Genomic DNA, 13,728 nt, shown 5'->3' with positions numbered 1-13,728 from the left:
TCTCGACTCCTACTACCCTCGCCTCTTCTGTACACCCTCTCCGCCTTGCTGCTTACGGTTGGGCATGGTCGTTTCTCTCTCTCTCTCTCTCTCTCTCTCTCTCTCTCTCTCTCTCTCTCTCTCTCTCTCTCTCTCTCTCTCTCTCTCTCTCTCTCTCTCTCTCTCTCTCTCTCTCTCTCTCTCTCTCTCTCTCTCTCTCTCTCTCTCTCTCTCTCTCTCTCTCTCTCTCTCTCTCGATTTCACTTCTCTGTCCCGTCTCGATGTTCCTCTTAAATTCCCGTAGAAGAGATCGTCGATTGCGGCAGGGCTGGCGAAAACGCCACGAACATCGTTATAGTAAATTCTTAAAAAGACGTTGAAAGACGAACGTTAATTTCGCACTATCCGTAGATGAATGTAGACGAAAGATCCGTGCGCATCGAATCTGCGAGATTATATCGCAAGAACGCGGGCAGATGTTCCGTTAATGAGACGAGTGACCGGTTTAAAATGACGACGGCGACGTATTACGATTGCGATTTATGCCTCTTTCGCTCTACGCGAATAGAGTCATGTAAATTGATCTGGCTCTCCGTCTGTCTATCTCTCTCTCTCTCTCTCTAAATTGCACCGTTCTCCGTCTCGCTCCGTGCCATTTTCCGCTTCGTGCGCGCCTCTCGACACGCGGGATAGAGATTGATTGCCGGCTTCGGCTATCTGATAAGCGCGGAATGTTGAAGAAACGCGTGCACGTACGCCGACACGGTCGCTTGACAGCTGTTCTCCGGGAGATCCGCTTACTTCGTGCAAACAAGTTGTTAGTACCTGTTACAACGAGATGCGGCCGCGTATCGTGCTGGGCTTATCTAGAGAGACGTCTCCGAGATGCGACGCGCGCATCCTCTCTGTACTCGCGTGAGCGTAAATCAGCGAGGAGGATGAGAAAAGGAGGTGGCGGTTAATATATCCTCGGCTGCGATATCGAGCGTATCTATATTTATGACGATACCGTGGTATCGTGTCGGGCGTTTGAATGCAAGCTATTGCACTTTCATCGCAAATGCCAATTTATTATCTCCCACGCAAGAATCTTTTTCTAATCTTTCTCGAAAAAGTTCGAGAAAAAGAGAAGAAAGAAGACAATTGAATCGAGCGGTATCGAGTCGGGCTATATAAAGTTTATCTCACTACTAAAATATTGCATCTCGAGATCCCAAAAGTAAACTCTCGAGATAGTCTTCGGAAAGAGCGAGAGGGAAATGGTACGCCGGATACTTTACGTCGACGGACAATACGCACAACTGTCGGATCTATTATGCCCACTTAATTAGGCTATAGCGTGTCGTGCAAGGGGCTTGACACACGGGGACACACGGGGCGGAGGGACAGAGGGGGAACGATACATGATGACGCGGGAGGGTGGCATACAACGACTACGGGGTAGTCAATAGTCTGACAAGATACACCGCACGCGTGTACCGTGCGTATACACAAGACAGAGTGAGAGAGAGAGAGAGAGAGAGAGAGAGAGAGAGAGAGAGAGAGAGAGAAAACAAGGTAAGACACGACGAGAGATATGGGGAAGGCTTACATCCGAGAGCGGCGCCCTCCCCCCATGGGGGGTAGACGAGATTATAATCTGTCCCATTATTGTGCCATCGACGTCCCGGGGGGGATTTTTCCATTTGACAATGCAGTTACACATTTGTGCATTTAACATCCCGCGCGCATCCCGCAGCCACAGTTTTGCAGCCCCCTCTCTCATCTCCGCGGGCGAGGGGGACCAGCACGGGATCAGCTCCGGGACGGACTTCGTCGGGACATCGAGAAGGGTGGCTCTCGCTCATCCCTCTAAACCGAAAAAAGGGGTCCTCGGCTATAATCCTACCTGCATATGATGTCCTCGGCTTTGTTTGCCGCTGCGACATACTGAGCATGACGAGGGGGAACAGAAGGGAAGAGAGAGAGAGAGAGAGAGAGAGAGAGAGAGAGAGAGAGAGAGAGAGAGAGAGAGAGAAAGAGTGAGGGGAGAAAAGGAGAAGAGTTTTGTAGCTATCGACGATCCTCGATTAACAAAATGTACTTAAAAACGGTGGTAGAGTCTAGACATTTCTATTAAGGAAAAATCGGCTTCGAAAGACAGTGGGGCAGAGAAAAAGAAACCGCGGTATCTTTATGGGACGCCATATGTAACGTCGCGTTTCGCATATCTCGGAAGTGTGTTTCCGTTCGCTTCGACAAACGTGCGCGGACGCGTTGTATTATCTTTTTTCCCTTTAAAACACAGTCTTTCCACGGAATACCATACATACATCGTGACCTTTCATTCGTGCCTCTCTTTGTTTAATACACTCTTTGTCCGAAAATTCCGTTTTGTACCGGGCTGAATAGCCTCGCGGCGAGGACGAGGGAACATTACCCGTGAGAAAGTACGCTCGCAAATGAGAGAACTGTACTAATTGTAATTTTCCAACAATAAAATCCTGCGCACATACATCAGGGGGAACCAGTGTCTTCTTAGCTCGACTTTGGTCGAAAAAGGAAGGGCATGTGTATCTCGCGCGCTATCCGTCATTCCGCCGAGTTTCCTGCCGCTTTCATTCACGTATTCTCTTTCGATCGCGGTCACGTGGAGAGCGACTGGCCGCTTGTTGTATTGCACACCGGTAAAAGTACGAAAAGTACAGGATCGTCCGCCCGACTGACCGTCCTCGGTCATCTGTCATCACGTCGCCACCGAGGATATCCATTAAACTGTCCAAGCCCCCGAACGCGCCGCGGTCTTTGCGATTTAGTCAATACAGACATCGCGCAATATGTCGTCTGTCGGCAATGGTTGTATCGGTCATAAACACCTGTTCCACGACAGTGATTCATAGATCGTTGCCCTACCCCTTGAAATCCGGTCTCTTTGGCGCTTATTGAAATTCCGGTCAATGCTGAGATAATCACGTTCCAGCTCTCTTTCTCTCTCTCTAAGTAAATGCGATCTCTACCAATTAATCGATTCACGTACATATCTCCGTCTTTTTGTAAAACAGAGCCTCATGAATGAGAATTGCACGCATTCATGGTAAATGATCGCTAATGTACGTTTCCGGTGAGAAGAACTCACGTTAGTATAATTATGTTGCGTTTTTATATGCATGCGAGGATTTATGTTTATTAGCTTTTCCCATATATACGATTGTATAGTCTATTATATCTTTTTTTTTACTTAAGGCAACATCTAAATATTTAAATAAAAAAAAATGAAATAAAAAACTTAATAAATATTCAGACATTTAACGAGCAACAAAAATAAAAGATAAATCATGCGCATGTTGGGGACCAACGCAATTTTTTTCTCATTCGAATTTACATTCTAATCAAATCTCCCTCATTTATTTGGATCGTCGAACTTTATACGATTTAGATGATAAGTATATAATAATAAGAAACAAAAAATTGGAAAAATGCCAGAATACTCAACAAATATATTCCTTCGTGAATTCTAGACTTGTATAAACTATATTTCGTTATTAAAAATTGTACAAAATTTCGTCAGTCTGGATAGCCATGATACAAAAAAATAGTCTGCGCTCTCATCGAACAGGTCTGAACTCTTTCGATCAATTTACCGATCGCTAGCGGTAGTTTGCGATGAATGTTGATCTCGATACGAACGCCGCAAGCATCTCGACGACGGCAAACATCCGGCGCGAGTCCACGGGAACGTGGACAGGATTGTGCGGACGCGGTGCCGGCGGTAATGTAAAGGGTAAATCCCGGCCCCGGCGTGCGTATCTAATAACCGTTATTATGCGTGCGCGTATGTTGACAGTGGTAATACGGCGTGTAATAGGCCGCCGGTGTATAACTGCGTGCGTAGAACTCCCAATATCATCTCGCCCGCTTATCATCGGCTGTTATGCCAAGATACACACAACACAGAGAGAGAGAGAGAGAGAGAGAGAGAGAGAGAGAGAGAGGAGGGGGGGAGGAAAACGAGAGAGTGAAACATTCTGATCATGTTTATTTGCACACGGCTATACTTGATATCGACATCTTTTTCGATACTGTACGCGAATAGAAAATTTTTGATTGAGATACATACGCGCTTAAATCCTCAAAGAATCTTATGGTTACGTCAAAATCAAGATTTTGAATATAACTGACGGAAGGTAATCAAAATCGATATTAATTTGTCTTTAGACTTTAGCATTTAGAGCTAAAAATTGAAAATAAAAATTTATACTTTGAGATATATACACGTATTATATATTTATTGCATTTTCCAGATTGCATTACAGTTTTGTTACTGAAATTTATTCATTTCGCATACCACCATGAGAAATCAAATTTGATGGCTGTATAGAAGAATTAAATTGCTAATTTGTTTTTCCTCTAATTCTGATGATTTATTGCTTTTATCAGTTAGCAGTTAATAAAATTGATATAACGTATAAAATTGATTAAACGATATTGCGGACTCTACCAATAGCATATGTTTAGAATCTTTTTCTAAATTAACTACTTATGCAATTACTTATTTTTTTACCACTACTATATATATATTATAACGTACGTATACTGTATATAACTGTTATATAATCTTATATTACTTCATTTTAATACATTTGCACATCCAAAATATAATATTTTTGAAATCTATTTGTAATATTTTTAATTAGCAATCCATTCTAATATATTGTTTTTATTTAATATCAATTCCCTGCTAACTGGTAGATGATAAATTCGATTAAATAAATAAATTAATATTTAATTATACTATACATCTGAAATTTATTTTTATGACAGTTAACAAAGATTTAATATTATTGTTTCAAACTTTCCAACATAGTGGTCTCTTTAATGTAGACAATAAAAATTAAAGTCTACGAAAAATTGATCTTTAAATTAACTTATCTGAAGAACTAAACAAAAATATAAAACTAAAAATTATTAATTTTAATAAAATGCAGTGTTTTAATTGCCTCGAAATAAATGTATAGATTTTTTTTGGTAGACGTATTTTAGTATTTTTTTTTCTTTTATAATATATTTATATATAATAAAAAATGAACAGAGAGAGTGTTGTTCTGTTTAATATGAAAATTTAAGTTTCGAAAAGAAGGCACATTTTTTATGCGCGTGCCGACATAGCTATGCTCGTGCGCGTGCATCGTACGCGATCGTCTGTACGCGCGTGTAAACGCGTCCACGACGAGCAAATATATAAACGATTCGTCAAGCTGGTGAGGCCGAAGTATAGTGCGCCTGTCAACATGGGAACTGCAAACACACGTATCGAAACAGATAGCATTGCGGCCGAGCAAATAGTTAGGGCCCTTTCCTTCGGCTACGCGTGTTACGTAAGCTGAGGCACATTGGACGTAGATTTCTCTCTCTCTCTCTCTCTCTCTCTCTCTCTCTCTCTCTCTCTCTCTCTCTCTCTCTCTCTCTCTCTCTCTCTCTTTCTCTCTTTCTCCCTTTGAATAAATATCGTATCGTTGTTACCCTTTTCAATGTCCGCTTTGACAGAGATGAGTCGGAACATTGTCAGATGTTTGAAAAATTCAGAGGGGAGGTGTATAAAACTCGATTAAAAAATGACGGCGATAAAATAATGGCAGTGAGAATTATTATATTTTCAACGACATATATATCGACAAATATATAATTTCTGTTGGTAAAATTTAGAAGAGCGTTCGTAGAATATATCGCGTAATAATTAGTGAAATTTTTTGTCTAATTACATTTTGTATTTTTTTTTTTTTTGTGAATATCGATTATAATTAATTCGCGTTCTTTTTCTGTTTCAGGTGAGTACAGCGACGCGATTGGCGATGTAACTCGTGTATAGAGGCACCATCATATCAGAATAATCCGATTACGGCGCTGCTTGTAAAGCGCGCCGTTAAAAGCAGGAAGGGCCGAAAAACTTGGCCGCGCGGATCGACTATAAGTAGTAAGAGTCCATAAACCTACTTTATATATAGTGTCGCCTTGTCTGGTTCGCCGTCTGGTTAGAGCATGCTCGAGCCGACGACGTTTCCCCGCGCTCGTTTGGTTTTATGGTCGCACTTTAAAGCGCTTCGCACGTCGATTTCATTAGGTCGAACTTGGACTCTTGGCACGTCCGCCGGACGTAGCTCTAACCGGAGGCCGATATACCGAGACGAGCAGTAGAAGTTAGAGCATGTCAGACTCGAGGCACACATAGTATAATACCTACCGTATTCCTTACGTAAAGATAAGATTGATCAGCCGAAATTCGACAGGAATTATAATAAAATTTAAAAAATAGAAATAATAAGAAAGAGAATTATTCTTTTTCATAGCTTTTTTTATGCTACATACGATACGGCTTTCAAATGGCTCCATCACGTCGCAATTTTTGAAACGTTAAAATGCTGTCTTTTACAACTTTGATTGTAAAACTGTGACATGATGGAGTAATTTTGAAGTTGAAATCTTATTCAGTGTTTGAAAAAAATATTATGGAAAATGAATTTATGTAAAAAAAGTTATTTTTGGTTAAACTGTGTAATTAATCGAGAAAATTGTGGATTTTCAAAAGAAAATATTTGTGGATATTTTTGCATATATGTATAATTACACTCTTTTCTTAAAGATTTCGCCAGTCGAATATAAATAGAGAACAGACAATCCGCACAGTCAACGTAGTGTGGCAGTAATATTGGCAGTAATCGTAGAAGTAGTAATAGAGTAGATGTACCATTAACGCGATAATGGGCTAATAAGCGGTGTCTGGCTTTTCGTGACGCGGCGCCGCGATTTCAGCGAGCAAGAACACGTGACCACTCGTTGACGTAAGACATTCATGGTCACGTCGCTGTCGTTATCACCGTTTTGTCGCTATGTCGAGTGGACCTCCCATCGAGAGAAAGAGAGAGAGAATTTTTTCATCATTGTCCATCTCGAAACGACAACAACATCTTATATTTAATCTCATGGATCGAATTTATAAATTCAGTGATAGAGAAGGAAAGTGCAAATGAAGATCGATTCGACAGACGGCCAGATAGAGAGAGGATAAATTTTTCCGTGGTGTTCGCGATTTAAGCACCTGCATACGGAAAAGGAGGAGGGAGGAGCCGATCGGTTCCCCTCTGACGATGCCAATCAGGGGGCAGACTCGGGGAGAAACGATAAAGTTTCTCTCCTCGTTCCGATCCGTGTTCTCACGCAACTCGAACGCAACGCGAGCTTCTTGCCTCGCGGTGATCACGAAAAGAAAAGAGCAGAGGAACGGGCTGTCCGTCGCGTCCACTTTTTTTTAATTCACTCTCCAACAAGCGCGGAACCTCTTCGTTAACACGGTCGGAACTCACCGCGTGATAACGATGGACGAGGAGCCCATCTTTGCTTCTTTTGCGACGCGTCTCGTCGTAAATTTCTTCGACACCCCCCGGGGCCCCGGGGCATTTAATCGCAAATATTAATCGCATCGCAGTCGACATCAAGTTTTAAATAAAAGTTAACTAGCGCAGCGGGATCCGAAAGGCTGAATTACGAGGCAAGATATAATAATAAAACGTCGAAAACGATGACTAATATAACACGATTCGTGAAATTTTGTAACTCTTTAATCTCTATCAAGTTGATCCCTACTTACGTCATATATCGCAAGATGATGACATCTTTTTTTTTTTTTTATTATGTTTGATATTTCTTCAATCAAGTATCTACCGTGCTTTCTTCCCCTCTCTCGTTTATGATGCAAAAACTCTCAAAGGATCCCTTGAAGAGACCATGTTGTAAACGATCCGACGCGAGAGCGTAAACGTTTCTGTAGTATCGTAAACGCACGCGTTCTAAGAAGAGGATCACTCCTCCGGGGATCTAGAAGGAAGGGAGAGATCACGATCCTCCTCAGGTGCGTAACTCCCGACGTCCACCGTTATTAAACGCCCATTAATCCGCGCCGCCGCGAAACGAGCAACAAGAAGGACGGTCGCGCCGACGTCCCTCTCATCCTCTCGTGTTTCTTCGCTTGATAATAACTAGCTCGATTGACCCAGATGTTCGTCCTCGGGCGGGTACGGTGGTCTCTTCCTTCTGGTTCCGGACAAGGAGACGATCGCTCTTCCCTTCGACTCACAACTGCCGCCGTGGGTCTCGTGGGTGGGCCCCTTCTCCCCCCTCTCACCTTCGCCGTCCGTAATTATAGGTTCTTTATTTACCGCCTGTTACACACTTCGTTAGCACGTCACTTATATAAAACACTCGCATACCATTTACTAGACTACGTGTTGCTCTCTTATTTCTTTCAGACGCAACATTCGATTCTGCTGACTTCGCATTGTCTTCTTACGGCTTAGCTTACCCTTCTGTTATCCGGTACATATCCGACCTTTACCTCTCGTGAATAATGAATACGCGACAATTATTTGTACGCTAACGATCACAGAGTCGTATCTTTCAAAAAAAAAAAAAAAAAAAAAAAAAAATACCTAAATTTAATATTTAATTTAAATTTAATCTTTTTACGATTCGTAGTAAATATATCGTTGAAAAATCCTCCGTCTCGTTTAACATCAATGATGAGATGCAATCTCAGAGAGAACCGGGAATAAATAACACCGCAATAATGATAATAATAATAAATAATTACGTTGCTTCGTTAACGTCAGACAGTTTTGCCGCGCAACACGTTATCTCGCAACCACCACTTCTACTCGGACGCTAATCATCTCGCGTGATTTGAGGGGAAGGAACGATCATCGTTTGCGGTTCTGGTCGATCGCGGCGCTCTATACGACGGCGAGAGTGGAGCGTTTTATGAATGAATCGCGTGCGTGCCGACCGTCCTATTAGCGGTAGGCTCCTGCCAACCGGTAGCCAAGTTGTGTTCGAACACGAGAACATTTCTCAATTACCTCGCAAAGCCGCTCTCTTTCTCTCTCTCTCTCTTCCTCTCTCGGTGTGCAGCACCTACCGCCGTGATTATTACCGAGCCGTGATGTGCCGGCTGCTTCACGAAGGTCTCGGCCAAGGCGTTACCATCACAACCCGGTTAATACCGAGCTTCGTCTATACCTGGACGCCGTGACCACGTGACACGTTGCCGACAATCTCAAACGCTCCGAGTAAAATCGTCCCATGAACAATGTCAACTTGTATCTCTAACGAATTGACAGACATGTACATGTGAAAAAAAGAAATTGTCACTGCAGTAAACTCTCGAGAGGACATAACGTGAAATAATTCAATTTTCTTGTTAATAAAGCGTTAAAATAATAGAATATGTACGATTCTTGACATGTGTCGCCTGTCATAAAATGACGAATAACGCGACGCGAGTGACGATTTTCGCGAGAGCCTCGGGGAAGCTTCCGCCTCTCGAGACGGCCAAGCGTAAAGGAAAGGAGGCAAATCCGCAAAAACCAAAGACGCGTCACTTCATCACCTACGGCGTGCGGATCTTTTTCAGAACACTCGATTCCATCTAGCCGGAGCAATTTCCCATTTCCGTCTTCATCGCCCGCTGTAATGAGATTTCAGGAAGCACGTGGCGCGCAAAAAAAAAAAAGGCACCACCGCAGTGGTTTAGACAGAGCAAATCACCTATATATCTATCCGCATTAGACGGATCGTTCGCAATCTCTACGCCAAAATAGTTCAAAGGCTTAACGTCGAAAGGCGAGACATCGATACTTTCGAAATTCGCGAAATTTCAAGAGCAGAATACGCGTTGCTTCGAAGCAGATTCCCCGTCTCTCGTACGAGCAGAAAAAAACGATCGCGACGAAAGCTGTCGAGCGCTCGTTAGGATCGCGAGCGAAACTCTTTTTTCGGGAGGGAGAGGGGTGATAATTGCGATTGTAATTAAAATTCTCAGTGCGAGATGGGCAGATTACGTGCGCGCGATACTCGCGGAGAAATGAGCAAGCGAGGAGGATGGAGAAACAAGGGAAGAACCTGAGGGGGGTTTAACAGGACGGTCGACCAAGTACCCGGGCTCGAGAGGGGGACGCAGCGAGTGGAAGCAGCTCGGCAAGGCGGAGTGCCATAATTGGAGCGGTCGCGTGCGCCCGCCGCAGGACAATAGACTCGTCCGAGTGCAAATTATTAACGCGGCGTTCCCTTCCCTCCCGCCCTTCCTCCCTGATCTTCCTTTCTTACCGTCTTTTATCCGAGATACGCATTCTCGAGGCAGTCACGTACTTCCTCGAGTGTCACGATCCGATGATTTTAGTTGCAAAATTTTCGCGATATACGCGAACATTGGGAGGATTTTGAAAAATTTTTTAACGATTGATTATGTGAGAAAATTTATGTACAAACAAGTATTTATAAACATGATTTCAGACTGTTTAATATTGGTCTGCAATCTGACGTACAATATATGTTATCGCGCAGCGTCCGAAGTAATGTATCCGCGTTTATTCGTCCGTAACAAGCGCAAACCGAAAAGAGAGGAAACAAACCGGGAGAAAAAAAAAAGCTCCAACCTCTGATTTCGAACTCGGAACTCAGAAAATGCAAAAAATACGCGAGAGGAGTAAGCGGAGGAAAGAGTAAAAACGAAAAAGGATGATCCGCGCATCGGCAAGCGTGGCCGGTGGCTTTTTGTTTAGCAAGAATCGAAGCCGAGGGCGGAAAAAGAATGAAAGGAGGTAAACAGGCAAGAGGGAGGGAAGGGGAGAGGCGGCAGGTGCACAGAAAAGCATAAACCTGGCGCGGCTTCGAGATAAATTCGCGCTAAGTGCAAAATTATTCTGACCTCTCGGTCCCTCCCTCTTTCTATCTCTCCCGTTCTCTCCGGATGCATGAATGGCTCGGTCGGTCGAGGGTGGAGGAACGCGAAGAAGCGAAATTACGCTAAGTCTAGGTTGCCGGATGTGGCTGGCGGATGGCCAATCAGGGGTGAGCTCCATTTAAACCGCGGCGGGTTCTCTGCACCGCGACTGAAAGGCATTTAACCGATCCAAAAGACCCCATCCCAACATCTCCCTCTTCCCCTCTTCCCTCCCCCCTCCCTCCCTCCCCCCGGACCTCTCTACCGCTTTCATTAGACATCGTGCTTTGTCCCTCCCGCGCCGCGCCAAGGTTTATATTTTAAATGCTAATTGCAAGTTTTTAATGGGCCGCGAGCCTCTGGCTTCTCTTATTGTATGAGTCGCGCGTCAAAAGCGGAAAAAGGGAGATATATAAAGGGATGGAAAGGGTGAAAAAGCGAAGCGAAAAAGGAACACTCGGTAATATGAATCGTAGTAAAATAAAGAAGAGATAGAGGCTGTTTATATACGAAATAGTACGGAATAAATATATCGGTTATGAAAACTCCGTGAAAAGAAAAGGGGAAAAGAAGAAAAAAAAAAAAACCCCTGAGTAAATGCGGCACACTGTTGTGTAATTTTATGGTGCGTATTTCCGGGATAAAGTCAAAGTAAGCTTTGAATAAAATAAAAACTTGAAAAATATATCACAGAAAATGCGTATATATCTACATATACATATATATATATATATATATATATATATATATATATAGGAAATATATTAACGTGAGACGAGGAGAGGAGCAGTTGCCTCGCTCCCCTACCCCCTCTTTCTCCAGATGCGCAACCGTCGCCACCGGTTTTTCTTCCGCTGGAGATAATGAAAAAATTACAGCTTTTGCCAGCAATTATGTTTGTACGAAGGTGCCGTGTGCGCGCGTACAGAAACAAACGCACGCACATATACGCGCGTGTAACCGCGCGGTTATAATTTCTCTCTCGTTTCTGCGCACCTCCGGAATCCCCCTTCCCTCGCCGCCCTTTTGCCGGTCCCTCGTCTCACGATTAAACCGCACAAACATTGTAAGATCCCCCGCTCCTGTTACCGACACTACCGGCGCTCTTCGTTTAATTCTCTTTTTTTTTTTTTTTTTTTTTTCCCCGGCAACTCCTCCCCTCCCCGAGTTATGTTAAATAGATTGAGCGAAAACAATTACGCGCGCGATACTTATTACGCTCGCCACGGGACGCTGCTTCGACGTAGAGATTCTCGATGAGAATCTCGGCTCGGAAGATTTGCGGGGTTAACGAAATCGGCTTGTTCGCGCCGCTCTCTAACGAGAAAATTATTTCAAATTGGTATAATGGCCTTCTCTTTCTCTACCGACAACGGAAACGTCGAACGGAAAAACGCACTATCCATTCCACTTTGGTGCAAATTTATCGTGCCGTTTGTTTGTACTTGGCACTCGCGATATTGCGAATCAAGTTCATAGCAATTGGCAAATTAAAAGAAAATTCAGGAACGCTTGTCGGCTTTAAAAAGACAAGAGCTGTATAATTTTTTTCAATTTTTTGGGGGTTAATATATTCGAATAATTTCTTTTTACTTTCTTTCTCATATGTTTGACTACATTTTGATTGATGCTTTTTACGGAATAAGTTCTTTTAATTATGATTTAAATAAAGTCAACTTTTTCGCGACGGCTTTGGATGCGGTTGAAAATAATTTTTAGAGGATGAAGAAGAAGGACTTTAGAGATAGAATCAATTTTCAAATTATTTATTATCTGTCTGGAATCAGTTTATTAGTTCCGAAGATATAAAATTGCAAGATGATGTAAGATATAAGACGGAACAAAGTCCTGTTCCAAGAAAAAACGAGCGGCGAGGTAAATGAGCTTATCGAGGAAGTTGCAAGCAGCTCGAGGGAAAATAAGACACACGGGTAGGAATAAGAGAGAGGGAGTGTGGGCAGGGAGGGAGGCAGGAGCGGGGGGGCTGTCGTAGGTCATATTATTATTAGCACGCCGAATACTCGGAAACTTTAAGTGTAAGAAGGTGCATTCATACTCTTCCCTTGAATAGTATTTTCGTGGGGACGTAATGATAACAAGGTTTTTGCGACAAGGGTGAACTTATTCGAAACATGCTAGAAAGGGAGGAATATTGAAGAGGGAGAGGTCGAGAGATCGCTCAGAAGGATACACTTCTTCGAGGATTCGCTTCGTTGAAAAGGACAAGTCGGCCCAATGGACCGACGAGGAGGGCGAGGGTGGGGAGTGGAGGGGAGGGGGGGAGGCATGACGAAGAACTGGGAGAATACCCGCGGTTTGAAAGCCCGATTATCTTCCGCTGCTCGTCACAGTAATCAGCGAATTAAAGCGAGCCTCGCGGGCAAGCATCCGTCTTTCTCTTTTTTCCGCGCTCATTTTTCTTCTCCGCCCTCGAACACCTTCTCGAAGGCCCTCTCCGAAGAACCTCCTTTCCCCATCCATCCGCGAAAAGGAAGCCGATTGTGTCGACTTTCGCGACTACAAGGACACGAAAAGAAGAGATTCAAAAGAGAGAGAGAGAGAGAGAGAGAGAGAGAGAGAGAGAGAGAGAGAGGCTGGCGAAAAGTTTTACCGGGTGACCATTGTGACTTTACGAACGGCCGCACTCTAATTTCCTTCTGCTGGCTTTCTCGGATCCTTTGTTCGCTGCACGAACTTCTTTCCGAGAGAAGAGGAAGGGGAAAGGACGCTAATTTATTCGGAAGGACGCGCATAGATGATATCGCTCGCAATGATTCTTTTTGCTTTGGAAAACTCGACTAGCAAATCTGATAATGCTATTTGTAACTTGTTGAACATGAGTAAGCACAGTTTAAATACTTTAATACGAGCTTGTCATAAAACTATTCCGTTATCCAAATAGAAATTAATTACCGAACTAAAGCGCGTGCGATTATCTTAACTCTGTTGAATTTTTTCAAAGGTATTTTCACGTTTTTAAAACAGAGAATCGAGCAAAATAG

At 43.3% G+C, this 13,728-nt stretch overlaps 1 protein-coding gene across 1 annotated transcript in view; it reads left to right on the top strand.

Moving 5' to 3' along the window:
* The window catches only part of LOC140675292 (protein pangolin, isoforms A/H/I/S), a 119,288-nt gene extending 106,620 nt beyond the window's left edge, over positions 1–12,668 (top strand). Inside the window, exon 4 of the mRNA XM_072909639.1 lies at positions 5,784–12,668. Within this exon, the coding sequence (XP_072765740.1) occupies positions 5,784–5,813 (30 nt within the window). The 3' untranslated portion in view covers positions 5,814–12,668. The remainder of the gene's footprint in view (positions 1–5,783) is intronic.
* Positions 12,669–13,728: the final 1,060 nt, after the last annotated feature.

The sequence above is a fragment of the Anoplolepis gracilipes genome, chromosome 17 (genome assembly GCF_047496725.1).
Source record: "Anoplolepis gracilipes chromosome 17, ASM4749672v1, whole genome shotgun sequence".
NCBI classification, from domain to species: domain Eukaryota; kingdom Metazoa; phylum Arthropoda; class Insecta; order Hymenoptera; family Formicidae; genus Anoplolepis; species Anoplolepis gracilipes.
This window is presented reverse-complemented; position numbering and strand designations above follow the sequence as displayed.